The 22,762-nt window shown below is 39.6% G+C and overlaps 2 protein-coding genes and 2 long non-coding RNA genes across 7 annotated transcripts in view; 2 read left to right on the top strand and 2 right to left on the bottom strand.

Annotated features, from left to right (window-relative positions):
• Window positions 1–837, bottom strand: part of LOC5506104 (dynein axonemal heavy chain 3) — a 91,246-nt gene extending 90,409 nt beyond the window's left edge. For 2 of the 3 annotated variants that reach the window (XM_048720051.1, XM_048720053.1), the window contains exons 1-2: window positions 591–837; window positions 414–512 (exon numbers count right to left, since the gene is read on the bottom strand). In XM_048720051.1, the coding sequence (XP_048576008.1) occupies window positions 414–512; window positions 591–605 (114 nt within the window). In that variant the 5' untranslated portion in view covers window positions 606–837. Of the gene's footprint in view, window positions 1–93; window positions 232–413; window positions 513–590 lie in introns of those variants that run through there. The other variant, XM_048720052.1, reaches the window with a different exon arrangement.
• Window positions 838–2,140: 1,303 nt separating this feature from the next.
• LOC5500553 (F-box/WD repeat-containing protein 10) lies at window positions 2,141–22,383 on the top strand. Its single transcript, XM_048720044.1, has 12 exons — window positions 2,141–2,375; window positions 3,280–3,840; window positions 4,156–4,859; window positions 5,600–5,847; window positions 14,108–14,308; window positions 14,528–14,572; window positions 16,386–16,530; window positions 17,400–17,480; window positions 17,835–17,977; window positions 19,394–19,454; window positions 19,841–19,938; window positions 20,652–22,383. The coding sequence occupies exons 1-12, from the start codon at window positions 2,342–2,344 to the stop codon at window positions 21,658–21,660; spliced, it is 3,330 nt and encodes a 1,109-aa protein (XP_048576001.1). The 5' UTR covers window positions 2,141–2,341; the 3' UTR covers window positions 21,661–22,383.
• On the top strand, window positions 6,822–7,681 carry LOC125557441. Its single transcript, XR_007305276.1, has 2 exons — window positions 6,822–7,169; window positions 7,573–7,681. It is a non-coding gene; the product is annotated as an uncharacterized LOC125557441 (long non-coding RNA).
• On the bottom strand, window positions 11,332–13,069 carry LOC125557439. 2 transcript variants are annotated; one of them, XR_007305275.1, is made up of 3 exons: window positions 12,573–13,069; window positions 12,156–12,387; window positions 11,332–11,747 (listed from the first exon to the last, which is right to left on the bottom strand). It is a non-coding gene; the product is annotated as an uncharacterized LOC125557439 (long non-coding RNA). The 2 variants fall into 2 exon arrangements; XR_007305274.1 differs by having other exon boundaries at window positions 12,156–13,069.
• Window positions 22,384–22,762: the final 379 nt, after the last annotated feature.

Genomic DNA, 22,762 nt, shown 5'->3' with positions numbered 1-22,762 from the left:
TTTAATGTTTATGAATATCTAAGCAACGAGATAAGTTTACGTCCTGTCTGCGAAAACAGCGATTATTTTATAGGTCCCATAATCATATAATACCTGTTCTCGTATCCTTTTGTTTAAGTCCTTAAGAATACTACGGATATTCCTTTCTTCAAGATCCTGGTATTCTCGTATAGTTTCCATAGTTGAATTTTACGCAAATGCCAACAAAATGCTAAGAAGCCGTGCGCAGATAATTTTGCATGCTGGAAAAAAGTTCCGGCGTTATAAATAAATAATGGACGCGCACTGACTTCTTTTCTGTGTTTGGCAAACATTACAAATATTCAGGAAAGCAGCTGCTATTACATTTGGTTATTAGCAAAGTGATTATCATTATCGAGATATGAGAAAAGGCTGGTTGTGCATAAAAATACCTGATATAGCTCTGACGGTGATTCGTTGGACGGCGGTAAAGGAGGCAACCCAGGGAGACCTTTAGTTTGCGAGCAACTAAAAAGCGGACTATTTGCTTGCTATAAAGAAAAGAACACCTCTAGTTAAATATAAAACAATGAGAACATGATTGCAAATCGAGATCCAAACGACTTTACCTTGACTCTTTCCATGTTGATTTCACGAAATGTTTTCAAAAGTTCGCCGAATTATCCTAATCGTGTACCCAAAAAAATAATCAACTTCAGGACTACTCTACAAAACAATTAGCTGCAAATCTGGTAAAAGTTTAACCTAGTTCCTTTAGAGCTAGGTGCCGTCAGTAATCCAATGAAGTGTCCGTTTGATCATGGTGGATTTCGGACACATAACTAATCAGCCATTTTGATTTGTGCACATACGGGGCACTTGTTGCTATGTGACCGATTATGAGGTCACGTGATGAAATCAAATAGGCGCGCGCGAAAACATGCCGCCGGCAAATGGGCTAAATGTAACGCAATATAATGAAATTGCGTTAGGAGTTGCGTTCCCTTTGGATAGCATGATTATTCCTTCTTGTTTGCTTGGGAATAGCGCGTAGACACAAGCTTTAGGGGCGGTTTGGATTGTTTGGTTTGATTGACTACGTGTTATTCCCAACCGAAAGAGAGGAATTTTCGATCGTCTGGGAGGTCGCGCAACAACGAATTTGGCTATAACAGTTTTGTCTACAAATAATAGCACGCCTAGTGAGAACCGAAAGTGGACCTTTGGCCGTTGTGGGGGGTGGGGGTGGGGGTGGCTGAGCTGCATGTTTATGATTGCTTGCCTGCCATAAAAAAGAGTGAATACAGACATAAAAAAATTTCCGTAGCAGCTTATTCACTGAAGGATTGCCTTAAGTTTAGAGGTGGTAGCGGAAACATACTGACAAATGAAACGAATTTCTGGTCGAGTATAAAACTTCATAGCACAAAAAGACGAGTCCTTCTCCAGTCAAGACGTAGCATCTTGCCAAGAGTGGCCTATGTTCATTAACACGGATTGTTTTGAATCACGCAAGCACCTGATAACGAACCCAATATGTAAAACTTTTTTGTCTGCATTTTTAAATATAATTCTTTTTCTGTGTTTTTATTATTTGAAAACACTTTATTTTGCTGTAAAACACACCCTCTTGGCTTCCTGTACTCATAAAGTTCAGTTCTATCTGTATCCATTTTCTCAATAATGTATGTTCTTTGGTAAACAGTGCAAATCCCGACCATATTGCTGCCGGCTACCGCTGAATGTTCAAGACACGAACGTCACGAATGTCACACGACACACACTAATTTAGTCTACAAAGTTTGACGGAAGCAAATTTGACATAATATGGTCTGCATATGTAAAAGCAATTATGGTCTTGTTTGCTTTTCTAATGTCGTTTAAATTGAGGCGGTAATTATAGCATAGAATATATCGACGTTTCTACCTTAGATGTCAAAACACAATTTATATTTATTTTGGTGGTTTATTTATGGGGAGAGGAATTAGTAATGAACCTTTGCGAAAACAAATTTGTAAAACTCCCTAGGGGCCTTCTTTTAAGAATTAAAATTCTTCAAAGAGTTTTGATCAAGTATGTCACATAGCAGTCCACTGTTCCTCAGCTTTTAATCCCCACTGTTTGAAAAATATTGCTATGGAGACTTTGAAACAAAAGAAAAATAACTCGACCGTGTTATTATTTTGAATCTTCAAAACAAGTGCTTGTACCGAGGACTTTGAGAAACAAATTAGAGGTCAAAGTTGCTTTTGTACCCTCGAAGTGAAAGATATTAAGTTTCTGATGTCACTTATAATAATGTTGCTATGAGATAAAGTGCGAAAATTAGCACCCCGTTTTTAAAAGGGGCTGGTTGAATCTATTAGTAACAGAAAAAATATGGCATCGATCACAGAACAGGCTTCAACTGGAGGTAGGAACTGGTTTTATCTTTGTGTATTTTTCTCATACAGTATCAAAAGTGCCAAATTCTAATTCTACTCATTCTATTCTACTTCAAGGGGAATTTATTTGCAAAAGCTTTGCCTTGTTGACTTTTTTTAAATTCTGCTTTTGACTTTGGCTCTGACTTGATAATAAACGCAGTAGGTGACCAGAGACTTTAGAATTTCTATTGCTATTCATGAACTATAGTTCATTAAAGCTATTCGAAATTTTGTCTAGCCATATCTTATAGTTTGTAATTCTAATATCTTTATTTTCCTTTTATTAGATTTTCTTCTAATCTCAAAATTAGGCTTTTCGCGTGGAGAAAATAATTCATTATACCAACTATTTCGACACTTTTTGCAGTGGAAGGGTTTCCCGAACACAATTTTCGATGTATGGATTTGACATTTCTTCTTATCGAAATGTGCACAACTGGAAAATCTCATAATTCAAGGGGCTTCAAAGAGAAATAATTAAGATACAAATTTGTATGAGGGCACAAATTCTGGACGCGCCGGCGGCGACCAGAGAAACGAATTTTTTTTTAGTGAAATCAATAAAAACTCAAGAATTCTTCCAACTTTTAATATTATTTTTCATTGGTTTCATCTGTTTCCGCGGCGGCGGTAAAACACTTTAAACACATTTCTAAGTAATTAAGGTTTTATATTTGCACAGTATAAAATCAGTTTATTTTACTGGCAAGCGTTTTGTCACGATAACTGTTGCCTTATCTTTGGCGCCAAAATTGGTCGCCAGGCAACGCGGACACTGGACGCCTGCCTTTTGAAAATGATCAGTCGATATATAATATAATGGCGATCATCTGTGAAGCGTTTTACCGTCTGTCGCCTGCATTCCTCCTCTGATTTTCTTATGTTTTACAGCATTCAGCCAGACAAGAATGCGTCAGCAGGACAAGAACTCTCGTATATACGAGTTAAATATATCAAGAGCTCCGGAATTACGTTGTGTGAATAGTTCTGTAAAGTCATGTGGAGTTTGTGAAGCGTGTTCTTTGGGTGCCAAATTGAACAACGCCAAAGAATGGTTTATACGTTGTGGAGAGCCGGCCAAGAGGAGGTTTATTTTGGGCCTTATTCGTCGCTTCGACTCTATAGACTTATATGAGTATATTAGTTCAATTTTACAGCCATTACAATATAAGGATTTTACGTATATGAGGTCACGAAGTAGACCGAGTTTACCTATGGATAATTCTTCTCCGCCGAGCAACCATGCTCTAAATGAACAAAAACTTGATGAGCAGATTGAGGAGTATTGGCATTGGTTCTCTGAGAGCAAATACTGGACAAAGTTGAACTTTTTACTTGGCTTAATGCAGCATTGTGATACCCATTTGTTGTTCATCATGGCTTCAAATACCAGAACACTTTACGAGAGGGAAAAACGTAAACAAAGAACCGTTGAGACCGAAAATATTCTAGGTAAGACTCGTGAGCCGACTCTTGCTCTCTAAAAATAACACTGTTGTCACTGTTCATAATCTTTAGTATTTCAATAATCGGATACTTTTTTTTGTAAAGCAGTCTCTTGGAATTTACCTCACAAATTTTGTGATATCGTCAGAAGTCGAGGAATTGTGTGAAATCTCTTTGTTTCAAGGATATTTTGCATAAAATTCCAATCAGGTTTATTTTCTCTGTTTATATTTTTGCATTCTGTATGTATATCATTAAAAAGTCATATAGAAGAAATGTTTCATACAGTTTATAAACTGCTATTTCCTTTCATTTCTACAGATGAAGATGACTATTTGTCACTTTGCAGCACACTAACGGAATCTTCGGGCATTATTCAAGAAAGTAATATCTCATTTAATTTATCAACCACTCCTTCTAAATCCAGCCTCCTTTCAGTTGCACAATCACATGAAAGAATACAATCTGCTCAACATAGCGAAAACCTTGATTATCCAACATCAGGTGAACCACCACCTGCTGTATACTCAGTGACATCTAGAACCACTCCAAAATCAACTTCTTCTAGAAAAAGCATTCCACACTCAGCAGATACTGTGGCAAGATCCTATAAATCACAAGCCGCCATTCGAGAGGGAAGCGCATCTTCTAGAGGGACTCAATCAATCCCTCAATCAAGACTGTCGTCAGCAAAACCTCTCATAAGGAAGTCTGACTTTGAGCGAGAGTTCTTTACTGAAGATTACATGTCTGGTGAGGATAATGAAGAAGAAGATTACGCTTCAGTTGAGCCTCTAGCTTTAGTGCTAGCATCCCCAGCAGTGAGCTATCGGGGTGCTACCAAATACAAGGACTTTCTCCGGTGTCTACCTGTGCATTTATCAAAGTATATTCTGGGAATGCTGGATAAGAACAGTTTGACAAATTGTCTGTGTATAAGTAAGCACTGGAGGCTGCTTGCTGAAGAAGTGCAGTCTGACTTTATGGTTCACCAGCTAATGTCAGAGGAGATTATGCTTATGCAGGTGGGTGACTATGGAAGAAAGCATGCACATACTGTCAGGCACGTACACAGGGGGGTGCGTAGGGTGCGCACCCCCTTGCCGCCAAAAAGTGGGTCGTTTTTTATTAAGGAATCTTCAAGTCTATGCTTTTTCCATATGATACCTGTGACTGTGCACCCCCCCCCCCCCCCCCCCCCGCTCTCTTGGCGGCAAAAGTGGGTCATTTCTTACTAAGGAATCTTTAAGTACTGTGCTTTTTCCATATGATACCTATGACTGTGTACCCTCCCTCGGCCAATCCTGGGAACACGCCTGTAATGTAGCTCTGGGTTGGCAATTATCAAAGTTCTTTATTTTCTTTTTAAATGAATTTTCTATAGTATCTATGCCTTTACACGCCCCCTCTCAGAAAATCCTGGCTAAACGCCTGGGTAGAATAGATAAAGTGTCCCAAAAGGGGGTCTCAAAGGGCATACATCCTTTTTGATTGACATGGGAAAAAAACTATGATTCCTGATCTAGGAAAAATCAAAGATGCAAAAAAATTTGATCATAAGAAACTTTTAAACTGTTGTTCTTGTGCAAAAATAGCCTACAACTCATACTAAGGTTGTAAACTAAGTATATGGTGGATCTGACCTTTTCTATAGAGCAACAAGTAAAAGTCAGTCTCATTTCAAACTCTTAAAGAGTTTAAAATAAGCACACAAACCATATTATTTATATATGGCTATTTTCTAATTAATATCTAACCTTTCTAGGGTGCATCAGCTAAAGGTATGGACCCAAAATATGCCAAGCTTATCCCGGTACATGTACCCCTAAAAGAAGACAGCTCTGTACACCCTGCCCTTGTCGGCATCAGGCCCCTTGAGGCCACTAGGAGTATGTGGCATGCGAATAGGCGTAACCTAGAGGAGTGTTATGATGGAATCCCAACATCCATGGTGAAGATGGAAGAGAGGAATGTTTACTGTGGAGCTTACAATGTGCTGGTGCTACAAGACATGTGAGTGAGACCTCATTGTGTGGTGTTTGTTGGGTGAGAGAAATGTTGACTGTGGAATAAATGTGTTGTATAATAGGTGTGTAATACCTTGTTGCCGTGGTGAGAGGAATGTTTACTGTCCTTTTGTCAAAAAGAAAGTGTAATGACAGTAACAATGGTGGTGGTAGTGATGATAGTGATGGTGAGAGTAGTTTTGTGATAGTTATAAATAATGGCCTGTTATTATACTGATAATTTTGTGGCCAGTGGTCTTGGCTTTGATGATACAGGTGTTGACAGTAATGATGGTAGCTGTAGCATGATGGTGGTATTGCTGATTATGATGCTGATGATGGTGAAAGTGTTGATGATAGTGATGGTGGTGTTGATGATCATGGTTGTTGTGGTGATGATCGTGCTGGTGATGATAATGGTTGTGGTGTTGATGATGATGGTTGTGGTGGTGAAGATGGTGGTGTTGATGATAATGGTTGTGGTGGTGATGATGATATAATGATGATAATGGTTGTGGTGGTTATGATGGTAGTGGTGATGATGATGGTGGTGATGATGATGGTGGTGATGATGGTGATGATGGTGGTGATGATGATGGTGGTGATGATGATGGTGGTGATGATGATGGTGGTGATGATGGTGATGATGGTGGTGATGATGATGGTGGTGATGGTGATGGTGGTGGTGATGATGGTAGTGGTGATGATGATGGTGGTGATGGTGATGGTGGTGGTGATGATGGTAGTGGTGATGATGATGATGATGATATGATGATGATGGTGGTGATGAGGATGGTGATGATGATAGTGGTGGTGGTGATGGTGATGATGGTAGTGGTGATGATGATGGTGGTGATAATGATGGTGGTGATGATGATGGTATGATGATAATGATGATGGTATGATGATGATGGTGGTGGTGATGATGATGGTTGTGGTGGTTATGATGGTAGTGTTGATGATGATGATGGTGGTGATGATAATGGTTGTGGTGGTGATGATGCTGGTTGGGGTGGTGATGATCATGGTGTTGATGATGCTGGTTGTGGTGGTGATGATCATGGTGTTGATTATGATGGCAGTTATATTGATGATGGTGGTATTCAGAGGAGGTTGGTCACCAGGAACATGGTGCATCATGGTACAAAATCGTCCAATCGAAAAAGGGCTTTCAAAATCACTGTGCCATGACATTTATTCGTGAACTTAGTCTAACAATCATACAAAGAGGGAATTTCAGAACAATTTTAAGCTAAAAATATTCCTTGGCATGGGCGGAACATAATAGTTATGTTATAAAGAAGGATCTTATTCAAGAAAAATGGAGAGGTAAGTGGTTTTTCATAAAGAAATTTGACTTTGTTTTAAGAGGTGTCGCAAGCCTTCAGTGCGTTAAAACTTTTCAGTAATGAGTGGAATAAAACCTGTATTTTTTTGCAAATTTTAACAAAAAATATTTACATAGTTCAAAAGTTCAATAACTAAGCTACATTTTTTTGAGGTCGCCCACCCTCGACCCATCAACGGTTTAAGAGATATATGGATTTCAAAATGGGTCATATCGATGCTTGTAATACTATACTCAACTATGTAGCGCGATTTCCGCGCGTAAACAAGATGGATTTCTTTATGATTTCCAAAATTCTGGCAAAATAAGTATTCTTTCTATTAATTTTCTATATTTTCTTTTATTTTCATTGTTACTAACTAGTATGGGCTCTTACAAATTTAGGACAACGAAGAGAACTCATATCGCACAAGGCGATAACTCCAGGGAAAGCACCATCTAAAACTCGTTTCAGTCGTCCGACATCTTCTAGAAAGTCTCTTTTTAATACATCAAAAGATCCAGTGGCAAGTTCACAGGTATTGTTTAAAAAAATAAAATATTTTTAATGGAGTTAAATGCAAAATACTTAGCAGTTTGTTTTTGCAGAAAAAAGCTTAAAATTTCGTATACACACCTTAAACTTATATAAGTAACACCTTGGTGTTTAATATTGTATCCCAGCTTCAAATTAAAAGAAATTGTTATATATTAAAAATACATTTAGAATTTAAATGCTGTAATTTGTAAATATACAAATGGTAGTTTTCAACTTAATTTTCATCTTAGTACGTAATTTGTTAAATGAACGTCTTCTGTGTTTTGACAGGACACTTCTCCTGATAACTGTTGGTTAAAAAGTGAAATATCAGCACTGTCTGGTACAGTATGTCGCACTGTATAGAGGCTACGAGGGGGGGCAAATGGCCAACACATCAAAGACAGGCATTCTGGAAAGAATGTGCACAGCCAATACATGAGAGTACTAGACTAAAAGTTTTTCCAAATGCACGCTTAATTTTCAAAATTAATTATACAGTATAATGAACTGAATAAATATTTTAAGTACCTGACAGCAAGACAGCGACAACAGTTAGTTGTCAATCTATTCAATAAATGGATCACGAATGACATAGCCAAGAATATACCAAGCTTCTACACTCCAAAGGATTTTTTGCCCTTGACAGCTGAAGCTATTAAACATTTATCTGCCAATGGAAAAAAAACTTACCATACATGACAGCCCACTGTTTTGGATCAAAGAGACCTGGTACTTCAGAATCTAGGATGCCAATTGACAGAATGCCATTTGGTATGATCTCTCACAACTTGAGTTTTTTTGCTCTAAATGATGTATCTAATTTAAGTGCTACAGATGACTACAATTCATAGTGTGAGTCACACCATGTTTGGTAATAAATGGGCGTCAATGCACTCTGGCCCCATGTGGTCATATAAAGAAATCAGTTCACCGCCTGATATTGTTTCTGCAGAATTAGAAGAGACATTTGGGTCTGTAATCACCAGCATGGACTGTTGGTTAACAAAATAATAAATTTACCATATGATTATCTATTAAATACCTATATTTTTTTTCAATTTTGAAAACTTTTTTATTTCAATAGTGAAAATGACACATCCCCTGTATATGTAAAAGAGGCAAAAATGCTATTTTGAACTCTAATCAGCATTCATAGACAAGTATATGATAAAAGAAATAATATATAGATTTAGGCACTGCCTAAAAGCGGAGCCAGCATAAACACCTTTTGTGTTGACTGATCAGGTATTATTGGGGGATATAGGATCCTGCTCTCTACTGAGATTTATTTTTTGTACCAACCAAATGGATCCAGGCCTTATTCGATAATTTAAATTATGCAGTACATCAAAGTTAACAAACACAATTCCTGGTGTGAAGGTGGCTGTCAAAGTTGTCAAGAGTCTAATGGTAAATTCTTATGTCCTATCATAGAAGTATCCATTATGACTATTTTTTTAAATCAAAACAATACTCCGACAAATTTTTCCTTGTGCAGAATATGTCATGGATGTAACAGCATTCCTTTCGAAGAACAAGTAATGGATGAAACAGGATTTCAAAGATAGAATATTGTAGATGCAATAGATAGATGCAATACTGAAATTTTAATGTATCATTTTAAGTGGCGATTTTACATCCCCATGGGAATTAATATCTACAAATATACATCCAGTAATGCATTATATTTTGGTGTTTTTAAAAACCCTGGATCCAACCATTCCTATGAAATAAATCTAAAGATCTAAAATAAATGTAATGGGAAAGAGACTTGGAGAGGAAATCCTAAAAAGAAGATATAAGTGAAAGTACTAAATGAAAATTTCTAATTTAAAAATCAAATCTGTTCATGTATTTATTTTTGGTGTAGAGGGGAAATAGCAAAGAGCATCAATTGCATAAAAATAGTCAACAGGGAAAAGGAAGAAATATGACTCTTCTTTAAATGTTTGAAAAGAAAATATAATAATAATAATGTGATAATTATATTCAGTACTTTCCTAAAATATCCCCTTTCCCATTATCTTTAGGTTGATAGAAAACTGTTTTCTTTACAGATTTATTATTTAAAAAGAAAAAGTTTGTTTTTTAGTTTACTATAATATACAAGTAAGTATCTTGTTCTAAAAAAACTATTGAGTGTGTACTGCTGAATCACATAGTAATGCCCTAGTCCCTTATGGTTCTGGGGAAGTCAGGGGTTAATGTGGGGTTTTAGATTACTTTTTGACCAAAATATATCAAGAGGGGTTGTTGTATTGACTGTTTTTGACTCTTAACTTGGAAACAGGCTTTTATTAAAGTCTAATCCCCTACCCTTTCCTGGGACCATGTGTGGGGGGTATCAAATGACTAGTGAATAAGAACTCGCTACTGTTATCTTTCAAGACATGGTTTTCAATTCTCCTGTCTTCTAGTCTTTAGCATTCATCTTGGCCCTCAGGTAGTCCCTGGTTCATAAAAGAGTGACATTTCTTTCAAAACAATCTCTTCATCAAGACATTTATAATCTTACTAATTTCCACAACTATTTGAAAAAAAAAATAAACACATGAGATGCAAGATGCAGACAATAACAATACATATTGGCAAAAGGGGTTGAATTTCTTTTTTTTTATCCTCGGTAAGGAAAACTTCTCTTGTAAGTTGAAAAAGTTGCTGTATCTTCTAAGGATATGTATCTTCTTAGGACTAAGAGCACAGGATATAAAGACAAGAACGGTCTTCTTTAGCAGTATATGACAAATGCAACACGATATTGGTTAGCCGTTATGAAATATTTCAACACAATCAAGAACAAAGATAGAACAAAGAATGTCAAAACAAAAGTTGTTATGCTCAATTAATTTGGTTACTAAGTTAAGTACTCGCATTCTCAAAGCAAACAAAAAGGACAAAAAAAGCCCAATAATTGCCGAAACTCACCTTGCATTGTTTTTGTCGCTTTCTTGTGGTTGTGTTCACTTTTAAATTTACTAGCTAAAACCAGACATACCCTTACATAAATCTTGGCGTGAATGAATGTTAGTAGATCTCCTTTAGTTGACTTTACCCTTAAGTCACAAAATTTGAGGCAAAAAGAAATAATCATCGCATGACAAGAACTTTTTCCCTTGCTCCGTGCTTGTATTTAGCCGCCATTACGGGGCCGAGTGGGGCCTGGGAGTTGCGCGGCTGACTGACTCGCGAGTGACACCACGGGGTACCCGCGCAATGACCACAAAACCAAGTCTCATAGTTATACCATATTTCTATACCTATGGAGCTCCGCGCAGCCTACGGCCGCGCTGGCTCCGCTATTACGTGGTCACTTAACAGATACAATTTTTATCTTCTCGTTGTGGTATTTCAACACTTGAAAATAAAGTTTGTATCTCCCGTGCCCATGTTATATCCTCTATATATCACATGATTTTGAGGCTAACACTGTAAAACAGATTGCAAAACTGAAGTATAAGACAATAATTTTTAGAATGTGTGTCGAGTATCAAGAAGTTATTGAAAACAAATGTTTTTTCTCCTAGAATTCAAAATCTTTCCTATTGTACTTTAGAACTCTCTCTAAGAGCAAAGAGTTCCCAAGCTCTTACCCTTTCTATTAATATTTTAAGGATAAAAACCCATTTTAAGAAAATAAACACGGAATTTAATATGTTGTACAGATACAGAAACTATATTGTTTTCATTTATAAGCGGATGAATGTACTTCGTCAACTCTCTTGCTATATATCCTACGTGCTTCCATCCACAGCCATAGTCTATATCTATAGCAATAGCATCTTTCTCTTGCTCATTTTGAGGCTCGGGCCGTAATCTACATTGTACCCTTTCTCCCCTTTGAATTATCCCCTTGGCTAGTTGCAGGTTTGGCTGTCTTGTTTTTTCATGAGCAGCTCCAATACATTTAAAGGGTATAGTATGAGTTAGACCCTCTTCATCCAGCTCATCTTCCCAGTCTTCTAATAAATATTCTTGTTCACTATCAGAAGACTCATCGTCATTATTAACACACTCAGCTGAATCAGTGTTAGGCTGTTGCCTGATGAAAGACAAAACAAAGTTATAAACAACACACGTTTTTTTTTGTAATGTAAAAGCATTGCAAGCTCAAATATGGTTCTACACGCAGACAGTGATCCGAGCCAATACAAGATACAATAATAAAAATAATAGTTGCAATGACCGATATAGCAGTGAAAACATTTGATAACAACTGTAAACTATAGTAGATATGAAACCAAAAGAAAAAATGTCTGAATGACTCAAATTTAAAATGGAAAATAATTATTACTATTGCATAGCAATAGTAGCATGAAACATAAAGTTAAGAACCACTTTCAACGCTGTAAAAGTTTTTATATTATTTCAGAGGGTGTTTATCAAGCTTAAATGTGTTTTTTTATGTTGACTAAGCATTTGGTAACACCACATTTTATTAGTTGTTTACCATTGTCTGTTGACTCAGCCACGGGATCGACAGCCAAAAGAACAGGACCAGGATTTGGATATTTAGAGCAGTTACAATCCACTGTTTCCCAATTCAGTCGTGGGGCAAACTCCAGCTCTTCATAGTTTGGATTTTGAGGGGCAGAGACGTCGACGTTTGCATCGTCAATTATTGTGAAGTCCCAAAAAAGCAAGACCTCTCTGTCTTCATCAACAACTTCGGCAGGATCACACTGTTTTTTTTTAATACAAGCAAACTGATTTTACCACAAAACCAAAGACTATATGATAGACTTATAAATAGACAAATATAACAGTTTGGTCTTATATTTCGTCAGCATTGTTTTGCTTAGAGGACATTTTAGAAAGAGTCGATTCATACACTACGGCATAAATATCTAACTTGAACTTAGCTTACTTTAAGCTTACTTCTTCTACAAGAAACGTCTAGATCAAGTGAATAACTGATTTAAAACTTTTACAGAGCAAAGTGAATCAGCGAATTCAAACTTGCGGTGTATTCCTTGGTGTTACGGGAGCTTTGTTTTGGGTGCTCAAGGCCTTTGTACTCTATTTCATTGTCTCGTTCTAAGGTCTTTGTTTTTGGCTTTTGTTCCATTGTGATTTTGGTCCTGTGCTCCGAACACCAAGAAACTACCAACTTGCGAAGTAAATTAGGACAGTCCGGAATCAAAAGCATTCGCCTCTCAAATGGCGAATTTGCGAAGCTGAAATGACAGTATACGACACTGATTGCTAAGAAAGGTAGACTAGGTACTGTAAGAGAAAATGAGTAGCTTGTATCTACACAGTGAACTACGATGAGATCGTTTCGGACGAAGATTTCATCTTGGTGTTCTTGTTCGCTGATAGAATCCATGTTCACACTTAGGTCTCCCAACGGCAAATGAACTGATTTGCATAAAATATGATATCTAGACCAGGGGGTCGTTTCTCAAAACTCCCGATAATATCCGGGCCCGTTAGGGTACCGGGGGAGTTTTCGGGATACTTTTCCGGGCGAGGAAGAGCGTTTCTCAAAGCTAGCGGTCCCGGTTGTTTACGGGTTCCTGATAAGCAAATTATAATTTTCAGAGTTAATGAAAAGATTGGCTAAATGATTATTGAATATCAATAAAAATCGTAGATTTGTCGATGTCTGTAGACAACTAGTACCCCAAACACTGCTGTTGCATCGGCACTTTTCGAAGAAAAGACAATGAACAAGTAGATAAAGTCTCATTTTGTAGCAAACTTCCAATACCTTCGCAAAGTTGTTTACATTTTTTTAGGCGCACGGTGACAGCTAAATGTCAAAATCATTTGATAGAAAAGAAACCTGATTGGCTGGTAGGGAATCCCTTAAAATGATGTTAGCTGTGATTGGCCCACTTCTTTCTGGGCAGTGATATGGTTTTCTCAATTGATGAAAATTTACTACAACTCGACACAACTTGAAAATGGCGAGATTTAATCGGAAAAAAGCACCAAATTGGATAGTTCAACTTGGCCAATTCTAGATGAATAGTTGATCTATAAATTCAGCTGAAAATATTAAGGAAAAACATCGTTTTGGGTATCAATTATCGCATTAAAAGTAATTCCCGGTAAGTCAACGGGAGCTCTTTAGCTCCCGTAAGTTACCGGGCGAGTTACCGGGATTTTTTCCGGGCCCGAAAATAACGGGCGTTCTGAGAAAAACCCGTAAAGTTTATGGGGGGCTTACCGGGTGACTTTCCGGGTTTATCGGGATTTTTGAGAAACGACCCCCAGGAACCTTTGCGCGCCGGTGACCAACCTCCTCTGGGTGGTATTGTTGATTATAATGGTCATGTTGATGATAAATGTGTGATAATTTTTGTGTTGTCATTGATAGACAAAGGTCATTGTTAATTAACCAACAACAACAGACAATCACTTCTTTCATATCTCCACTTCTTTGTGACTTTTCAGTGATGACCATCACCGCTGCACAAATTTTGCGGGTGGTCGGCTTGTAGTGTCAGGATCGTATGACAGAAAGGTGCGACTGATTGACTCAGCAACAGGGAAATGTGAAAGGGCCATTCAAGGACACGCTGGATCCATCAGATGTGTTCACGTGGCAGAGAGTAGAGGAGTTGTCTTAAGTGGCGGTTATGACACTTCTATAAGGTGAATAGGGAATCACTATTTGGTAAATACTATAAGTAGAAATCTCATTGTTTCCATAATTTATTATGATGTTGCTACTTTTGAAAAAAAATGTTCTTCCACAAGAGGTATGGAGGGTATGCATATAGCTGCTTTTATACTTTACAAACATGATGAAATGGTTCTCTTCTCTTTGCTTTGTACTGTTCAAATAAACAATAATAAATATCCTATTTTCAGATGCTGGGATATCAAGAAAGGGAACTGCAAGTGTATCTTTAGAGGGTGAGTCCAATTTACATGATTATTTACTTGATTTATAGCTTTATATATGGATTTATGATTTAGCGCCATTCCCTGAAGATCAATGGCCCTTCACATTTAAAATGCTATTGAACTGAGGGACACAAGCTTCTAGTAAGCTCACACGTTCAACAATTCAAATTCAGGGCCGTGAATCAGAAAGATACTATCCATGTCTCAACCGGGAATCAAACCTGTTTCGGCAGAGGTGAGAGGCCCCATACGCTTGTGCTAACACACTGGGCCATCCAAGTGTCTTATATTAAGCAAAAACAAAATATATCTAAAGTCCATTAAGCGTTCTTTGGTGAGAACCCAAGAGCATGCAAGCACTAGCAAAATACTGAGGGCGAATGTTTTTGCCTCAAAACTCCATTGAGCACATAGACAAGAAGTTGAGCATGCAAACACTGCAAAGCATTTTAAACACGTTCAAATGTTGGGAGACCATATTCAGAGACCCTATAAAGTCACATTACCAAGCCAGGCAGAAATTATGTCCTGTCCTTCCCAATCTGGCAATAAGTCAAATTATTATTTTTTTCGGAGTCCGGTATCCATCAAATCGCGCGCTCTGCTTGGCTCTCGTGAGGTCCGGTATCTTACGATCCGGACCCCGCGATACCGGACCGCTCACCTCCAAAGTTAGAAATAGTGAGTTGATTTGTAAATTTCCTTCCATAATGATTTTGCAACGTGCGCGACAATTTCAAGTTTGCTGAAAGTTTATTTGGGAGTAAAAAAAGGCAGCAAATCGTCTTTTCATAGGAAAAAAAAACGACAAATTACTCTATGGATTTACCTGCATAATCAGCTTAACGTATCCACATTCAAGATTGTTCTTTAGTGAAAATATCTTATCGTCTGTAGAGGATTTAAAGTGAAAGAAGACATTTCTACGATCAATTCGAGTGAGAACGACGTATCAATTTGGACTAAATTATTTTACAAAATTGTCTGTCAAAACTCAGAGAATGTCTTCTTTGGAGATTCTGTATTTCTGGAGGATTAAAAAGTTGTGTGGAGATACAAAATGGAGTTTATTGAATGATAATGAGTGAACAAAATCTTCACGAACATCGACGAAAGTCAGAAGCGAAACCTCGCCTCCTGCAACCATTAGCCCGTAAACAAAGTAAACAAAGTTGGAAAATCAATTGAGGTAAAAAATTAATATGTTTTTTTTTCACAGCTAAGGGTCAGTCCGTATCGTGAAATACCATGGCCTCGGCCTTGAAAATGCTGACCTCCGCCTTCGGCCTCGGTCTGCATTTTCAAAACCTCGATCACGGTATTTCACGATACAGACCTCCCAGCTGGTAAATAACATATATATATGTTGAGAAAGCCTATAATAATTACCAAGCCAGGCACAAGTTATCTGCCCCCAACCATATGGCAAGTCCAAATGCTGAGGAAGCCTATAATAATTACCAAGCCAGGCACAAGTTATCTGCCCCCAACCATATGGCAAGTCCAAATGCTGAGGAAGCCTAGAAAGTAATCATTATTAACCAGAGACATACTGGATCTTCCCCTGCCTTCCTTCCTACATAATTGGGGCAGTTTGTTACTGGCTCAGGATGCTCAAGATAACCCAAAATCCTAGTCACTCCTGAAAGACATGACCATCATAGAGTATAGATATCAATGCCTGTGTGAAACATTTCACAGGCTTTTTGTTGTTGTTGTTGTTGTTTGGGTGCATTCGATCATATTCACATGTCAATTTTTCCATAAAAATATAAAATTATTATTATTATTATTGGATTATTAAGTTTTCTTGCTTTTACAGCCATCGTGCCACGGTACTATGCATAAGTCTCCATGGCGACAACTTGGCATCAGGGTCACGTGACAAGAGTGTCAAGGTCTGGAATTTTGAAACTGGAAAATGCAGAAGAACATTTCGCCATCGGCATGTTGTGCAGACTGTTAGTGTAAGTGGGCTTCCTGTGTTTTCCGTCCTTGGGGATACCGGGCGTAGAGCTTCTGTACATGTAGACAAAAGCATGGCTGAAATGAGACATGTCGCAACCCTCCTTTTTAATTATCCTAGCATTTTTTTCCATGGCAGTCCTTGCTATTGTATACTCCAATGCTTCGTCCAGGGAGTGTGGTTCACAGTAACAGTATTTTTAAGTCTTGTAGAGAAGCCTGTAATCCGTCCGCCATGGGTACCTTGAGATTTCGGAAGTCTCGCAAAAAATTTGCAAAGTATAGGAATCTCGGCGTTTTTTACGCAAGTCTCGAAATCTCGATTTTTCAAAATGTTATGGGTCTCGGACCCTCCTTTTGTTCTACCACGGTCTCGGAGTCTCGGACTTTTAAACGCGATTTTGGAGTTGTTGTTGATTGTTCGGGCCTGGATTTGCGTGTGACCGGGACTAGCCTGACAAAGAACAAAACATGTGAGGTTTCGTTTGTATTGTGATTATCTTGAGTGGCCGTGCCGATCTCTATCTTTATTTCCAGAAAAACGATTCTCTAACAAGAACAATTTCACCATCAAGTCTCGCACTTGCAGTTTTATCGAAATTAAAGCTCGGGATCGTTTTTTAAAAGACCTGAAAAGCTCGGGCTCGGATTCTAAAATTTGACAAAAGTCTCGGGCTCGGATTTTGAAACGCGGGTCTCGGCGCCTCGGCAAGTCTCGAATTTACCACTCTCGCTACCCCTCTGTGTTTTTTGGCCTTCTCCTTGCTGCATTCCCCTCACACTAGGTTCAAAGGTACAACGAATGGAGGTAAGGGAAGGGATGGAAGTTTGTGTTAGCTTGGTCTGACTTGCATGTCACTGTTTCCTGCAGGTTTCTGATGCACTTGTCATCAGCGGATGTGAAGGAGGCAAGGTCAAGGTCTGGGACATTGAATCTGCCACCCTACAGAAAGTAAGCAGCAATAATGATGATTATAGAATTAGTATTTAATGTGAATGATGATGGTAATAGAAATGATACAAAAATGATTAAAATAATAATAGTTATGATAATAATATTGTAATGGTGATGATGATGGTGATGATGGTGGTAATGACAGTGGTAGTTGTGATGATGATAATAAAGTTGGGGATGACGATGGTGTTGATGATGGTTGTGGTGATGATGGTGATGACGATGATGATGATGGTGGTGGTGATGATGATATTATAATAATTTGTCTATTCAATGTAGAGCAGGTTTTTAAATGTTTACATCACTCGATCGGAGATCACGTGACTGACGCGTTATATCTCCTCTCCCCAGTCCCTCGATGGTCACCACGGTGCTATCACGTGCGTCAAGTTTGATGCATACCACGTGATCACAGGAAGTACGGATTGTTATGCTATGGCCTGGAGTGTGATTGGAAGTCACAAGAAATGCCTCCAAGCCTTCAGACATCCCAAGTAAGGCTCTTTACTGGATACCTGTGGATATTCTATAGCCCTCTCATTTGATTTCAAAATAAATAAATGTTGTTGTTTACTTGTAACTTACATAAATAAAATGCATTTTAATAAAATTATATTGTTAATACAATAGGACTTACTTTGGGTGTTAAAATAAATTTACCCCTAAGTGATAGCACATTGATGGCAGTGAATCAAAGAAATGTTTAAGAAATAACAATTTTAAAACACATTTTCAGCGTTCCTCAATCTTATTTCGGTGCTAACTCTGATGTGGGGATAGTATTTGAAGATAGGACAATCAGCCCTGTCTACTTTCATGGAGCACACCTCAAGTCCACCCCACACTGAAGAGATGATGCTCTTACCTTTCTTGCCCCAATCAGTGTTGTGATATGGCATTTACAATAAAAAAACAAAATTATATACATTTTTTTATTATATCCAAAGAAGGCATGTCACACATGTCATACATGTCACACAAACAAGTTGTAGATTTCAGGTATCCCAGTCAATCTTGCGCGCAGGGTCTAGTTGTTTTTAGAAGGCCAATCACGCCGCCATTTTACGCTCCCGCTCAATGGCGAGTCACACAAACATCCATTTCCATCGGCTAATTCAAACGAGTGGGCAAGATATTCTTAATAAAATATCGTCAATAACATATCAGACTTCATTCGTAGATTGTTATTTCCTTGCGAATAAACCGTTGTATTTTCAATGATAAACAATAACAAAGAAGTGGATGGTTGACATTCTTTAACATGTCATATGTTTGACATTGTGGTTTTAATACTGAAAACTCATCTTTCTCAAAGAGTTTTTGTCCTGAACTATTTGGTCCTTTATAAATAAAGTTAAGCAGCTGTTGTTATAGGATGGATTGAATTTCAAAATGATTCAAGTGGATTTTACTCGCTAGGAGATTTACACAAATTTCACAGCAAAAAATACGACTACCGGACGTGCACAACTGCCCCCGGGCGAAGGAGGGGGGAGGGCGAGGTGATATGTGTAGAAATTCTTAGTGGAAACGCTTGCGCCCTCTTTTTTCTTGTGCTCGCTCGGTCAAACTTTCCGCTGAATCCCTTGGAAATGCTACCTAGCCTTCCTTGCTACAATTGATTCTCGCGATGTCAATATTTCACGATTTTTGCATTTTCGTAAAAAAAATAAAGCAGGTGAGTTGCGATTTTGTGACAATAAAACCAAGCTTTAAGCTGGGATTGAAAAATACTATATTATCATCAAAACTATGGCAAAGGGTAATACTCTGCTCTTCGCGAAATAGAAGTGACGCGAAAACAAGTGTAATAAATTAAGTGAAATCAGTTAAAATGACGAGTAGTGCTTGATGTCTCTATGTGATTTGCGCAATGCTATACACTTGTCTCATTTTACTTGTCTGTGCAGGGAGGTTCTATGCCTGGAGTTCCTGTACTGTCGGGTGATTACAGGGTCAGCTGATGGGAAGGTAAGTTTACTTACTTTTTCTGCAGCCAGGCTTCAAAGTAGTCAGGCACCGTGGAGAGGGAGGGGCGTCCCCCCACCCCCCCCCCCCCCCCCCCACCCCTCACACACACACACACTTTTTGCAACAGAAACATGTCAAATTACTATGATTTTTTTCCTTTTTTCGTTTTTCAATTGTCAGCCCCCCCCCCCCCCCCCCCACACACACACACACTTGATCATCAGGATCCGTGGTTCCTTGGTGCTGTGACGCCGCCTAATCGCATATGTGAAGCGGCTCTTGTCTTTATTCTTCTATAGGAAGACCCGCTTTCTTGAGCCATATGAACGCGGTTTTCTTACCGTCCACCAAACACTCATGATGTACTTGTCTGTTTCATGTTGCAGCTGCGTGTGTGGAACATGTTGAATGGTGACTGTTTGAGACTGATTCGCGGTAATAGCAGGAGCGACCCCATCACAACCATTTGTGCCGTAGAGAACAGGTACGTACATTACTCGGCGCAGGCTCGACATGTGCGGAACCGACTCGGTATCATCCGGTTCTCCAATCACAACTAGTTATGCCGTGGAGAACAGGTACGTACATTACTCGGCGCAGGCTCGACAATGTGCGGAACAGACTCGGTATCATCCGGTTCTCCAATCACAACTAGTTATGCCGTGGAGAACAGGTACGTACATTACTCGGCGCAGGCTCGACAATGTGCGGAACCGACTCGGTATCATCCGGTTCTCCAATCACAACTAGTTATGCCGTGGAGAACAGGTGCGAAAATTACTCAGGCAGGCTCGACAATGTGCGGAACCGACTCGGTATCATCCGGTTCTCCAATCACAACTATCTATGCCGTGGAGAACAGGTGCGAAAATTACTCGGGCAGGCTCGACAATGTGCGGAACCGACTCGGTATCATCCGGTTCTCCAATCACAACTATCTATGCCGTGGAGAACAGGTGCGAAAATTACTCGGCGCAGGCTCGACAATGTTCGGGACCGACTCGGTATCATTCGGTTCTCCAATCACAACTATCTATGCCGTGGAGAACAGGTACGTACATTACTCGGGCAGGCTGGGCAATGTTCGGGATCGACTCGGTATCATTCGGGTCTCCAGTCACAACTAATTATGCCGTGGAGAACAGGTACAAAAAATTACTCGGAGCTGGGCTTATCCGATTCTATTTTCCTTGGCAGGATGGTAGTGAACACGGTGAGCAACCTTCTTATCTTCAACTTCGAGCCTGTGAGATGGGACTACAGCCTTCCTGCTGAGCGGCCCGAGGGGCTTGGCAGTTTAAACGTCTACGGAAAACACCCTCCTCGCAAACTCCCGCGCTCTTACGTGCGCTCACAGCGACTCAAACGGGCAGACACGCGGGACAGTCTACCCTCCAGACCACCTTCTCGGGGTGGGGCCATCGATCTCACCTCACGACCCCCCTCGCGGTCTGGCGTGCTGGAGCAAACCTCTCGGCCCCCTTCCAGGGTAGGCGTGTGCGGTCGACCTGTGTCACCGCCAAGAACGCGTGAGGCAAAATGGTGCGATGATGGAAAGAGGGTGCTTAGTGCCCCACCAAGGGTGCGTCACCTCGATAGCACCCTCAGCAGCATCGATAATCACGTGACCAGGATCAACAGCGCTAGGAAAGGAAAACCTCTCAGGCCTCAGTCCTCACCGGCCAAGGTCTCCTTCAAGAAGGCTGGAAACGAAGTCGAGGAAACCCCGTTTAACCCCGACTCGGATATTCGAGAGCGAATCCACGTGACCGAGGTGAGGCAAACGTACCCAAGGCCGCCGCCCTTACCGGATAACAGGACGCCCCATGTAATATCGCGCGGTCGCTCAGCGCCTGTATTTCACACCCAGACTCTCCCGGCCGATAAAAGGGGATGGACCACGTCAGCAAAGACTCCCATCATGCCTTGCGAAAATAAGATAATGCTGACAGCAGCGCAGGCTCGGGAATTGGTCAGCGGTCAAAGAAAACGGCCCCAGAGTGCATCTGTGGCGTCGAAAAAGGTTTCAATCAGCGTAAACCCATTGAAGAGTCTGTCATGTCTCAATCTCAAAACTTACTCGTGTCAGCTGAGCTTTGAAGATCAACTCAAGGACAAGGAGTCCAAGTCGGGACGCAAGACTAGGGGGAGAACGCTCTCGGGGCCAGTGCAGAGGCCACACTCCTGCATCCAGCTGACGTGTTGAACAGCGTCACGTGACCGCACTTGCACTTATCACGTGACCGGGGTGACAGTTACGTGACCCTGTTGAAGCGCGTTACGTGACCGCGCTGACCTGCGTGACGTGCCCGTTTTCACTACACGGGTTATATTACCGTGATGACACTTATCACGTGACCATGCTCAGATGATGCGTCACATGACCGTAACCTTCCGAATACGCGTTACGTGACGCATTTTACATGCATTGCGAAATTAGTTGCGTGACCGTTACGTGACTATTCTGACAGATGTTACGTAAACGTCCTGAAATGCCTGACGTTACTGTAGCATGGATTAACATTAGTATTCCAATGTATTAACATTATGGATCCTTAAGAGTCTTTGTATGAATCCATGATTAGCATAATGCGTAATATGACTGAAAACTTTAGTTGCGTGCTAACAGTCACCGTTACCCGTGTAGTAACTTGCGAGAACTTCAGTTGTCCTGCTGAGGTGACGCGACATCTCTAACCCATGTAAAGTTTTTATAATGTGATCAATTATCACCAAAAGACCCCACATAAAATTATTTTATATTTTTAAAATCGTTTATAACTTTTATAATATTAATATTAATGCTTAGTGTTTCAATTATATTTCAATTCGCGATGCATCATGAAGATGTTTTATATTTGTTTATAGTATATTGTGTACATATATTTTGTAATGATATAGTTTTGTATAAATACATAATTATATAGCTGCTGGTGAGTCGTTCTGTTAACCCTGTCCTCCTTCCCTATGCACTTGTCCCATCTTATCTTTTAGCTGGAAAGCAGATTAGCGCTAACCCAGGGTTAAATTTGCCCTAACCCAAGATTGAATTTTTACCCCCGGGGGCCGGTTTCTGAAAAGCAGATTAGCGCTTACCCAAATTTGTCATAACCCACGATTAAATTGTTACCCCCGGATTAGTTATGTTTCCGAAACGCTGGTTAGCGCTAACACTTGGTTAATTTGGAGATAAAATCTAACCCTGCTCGCGAGGTGGGTTAACTCGGTAACCTACGGTTTAGTTGGCGTAACACAATCCTCCCAAACTTTGTAGTAGAACTAAAGTTTCATAAATGAAGTTGCCGACA

This window comes from Nematostella vectensis, chromosome 12 (genome assembly GCF_932526225.1).
Source record: "Nematostella vectensis chromosome 12, jaNemVect1.1, whole genome shotgun sequence".
In the NCBI taxonomy this organism is placed as follows: Eukaryota; Metazoa; Cnidaria; class Anthozoa; order Actiniaria; family Edwardsiidae; genus Nematostella; species Nematostella vectensis.
The sequence above is the reverse complement of the archived record's forward strand: the minus strand, read 5'-3'. Positions and strand labels throughout refer to the sequence as shown.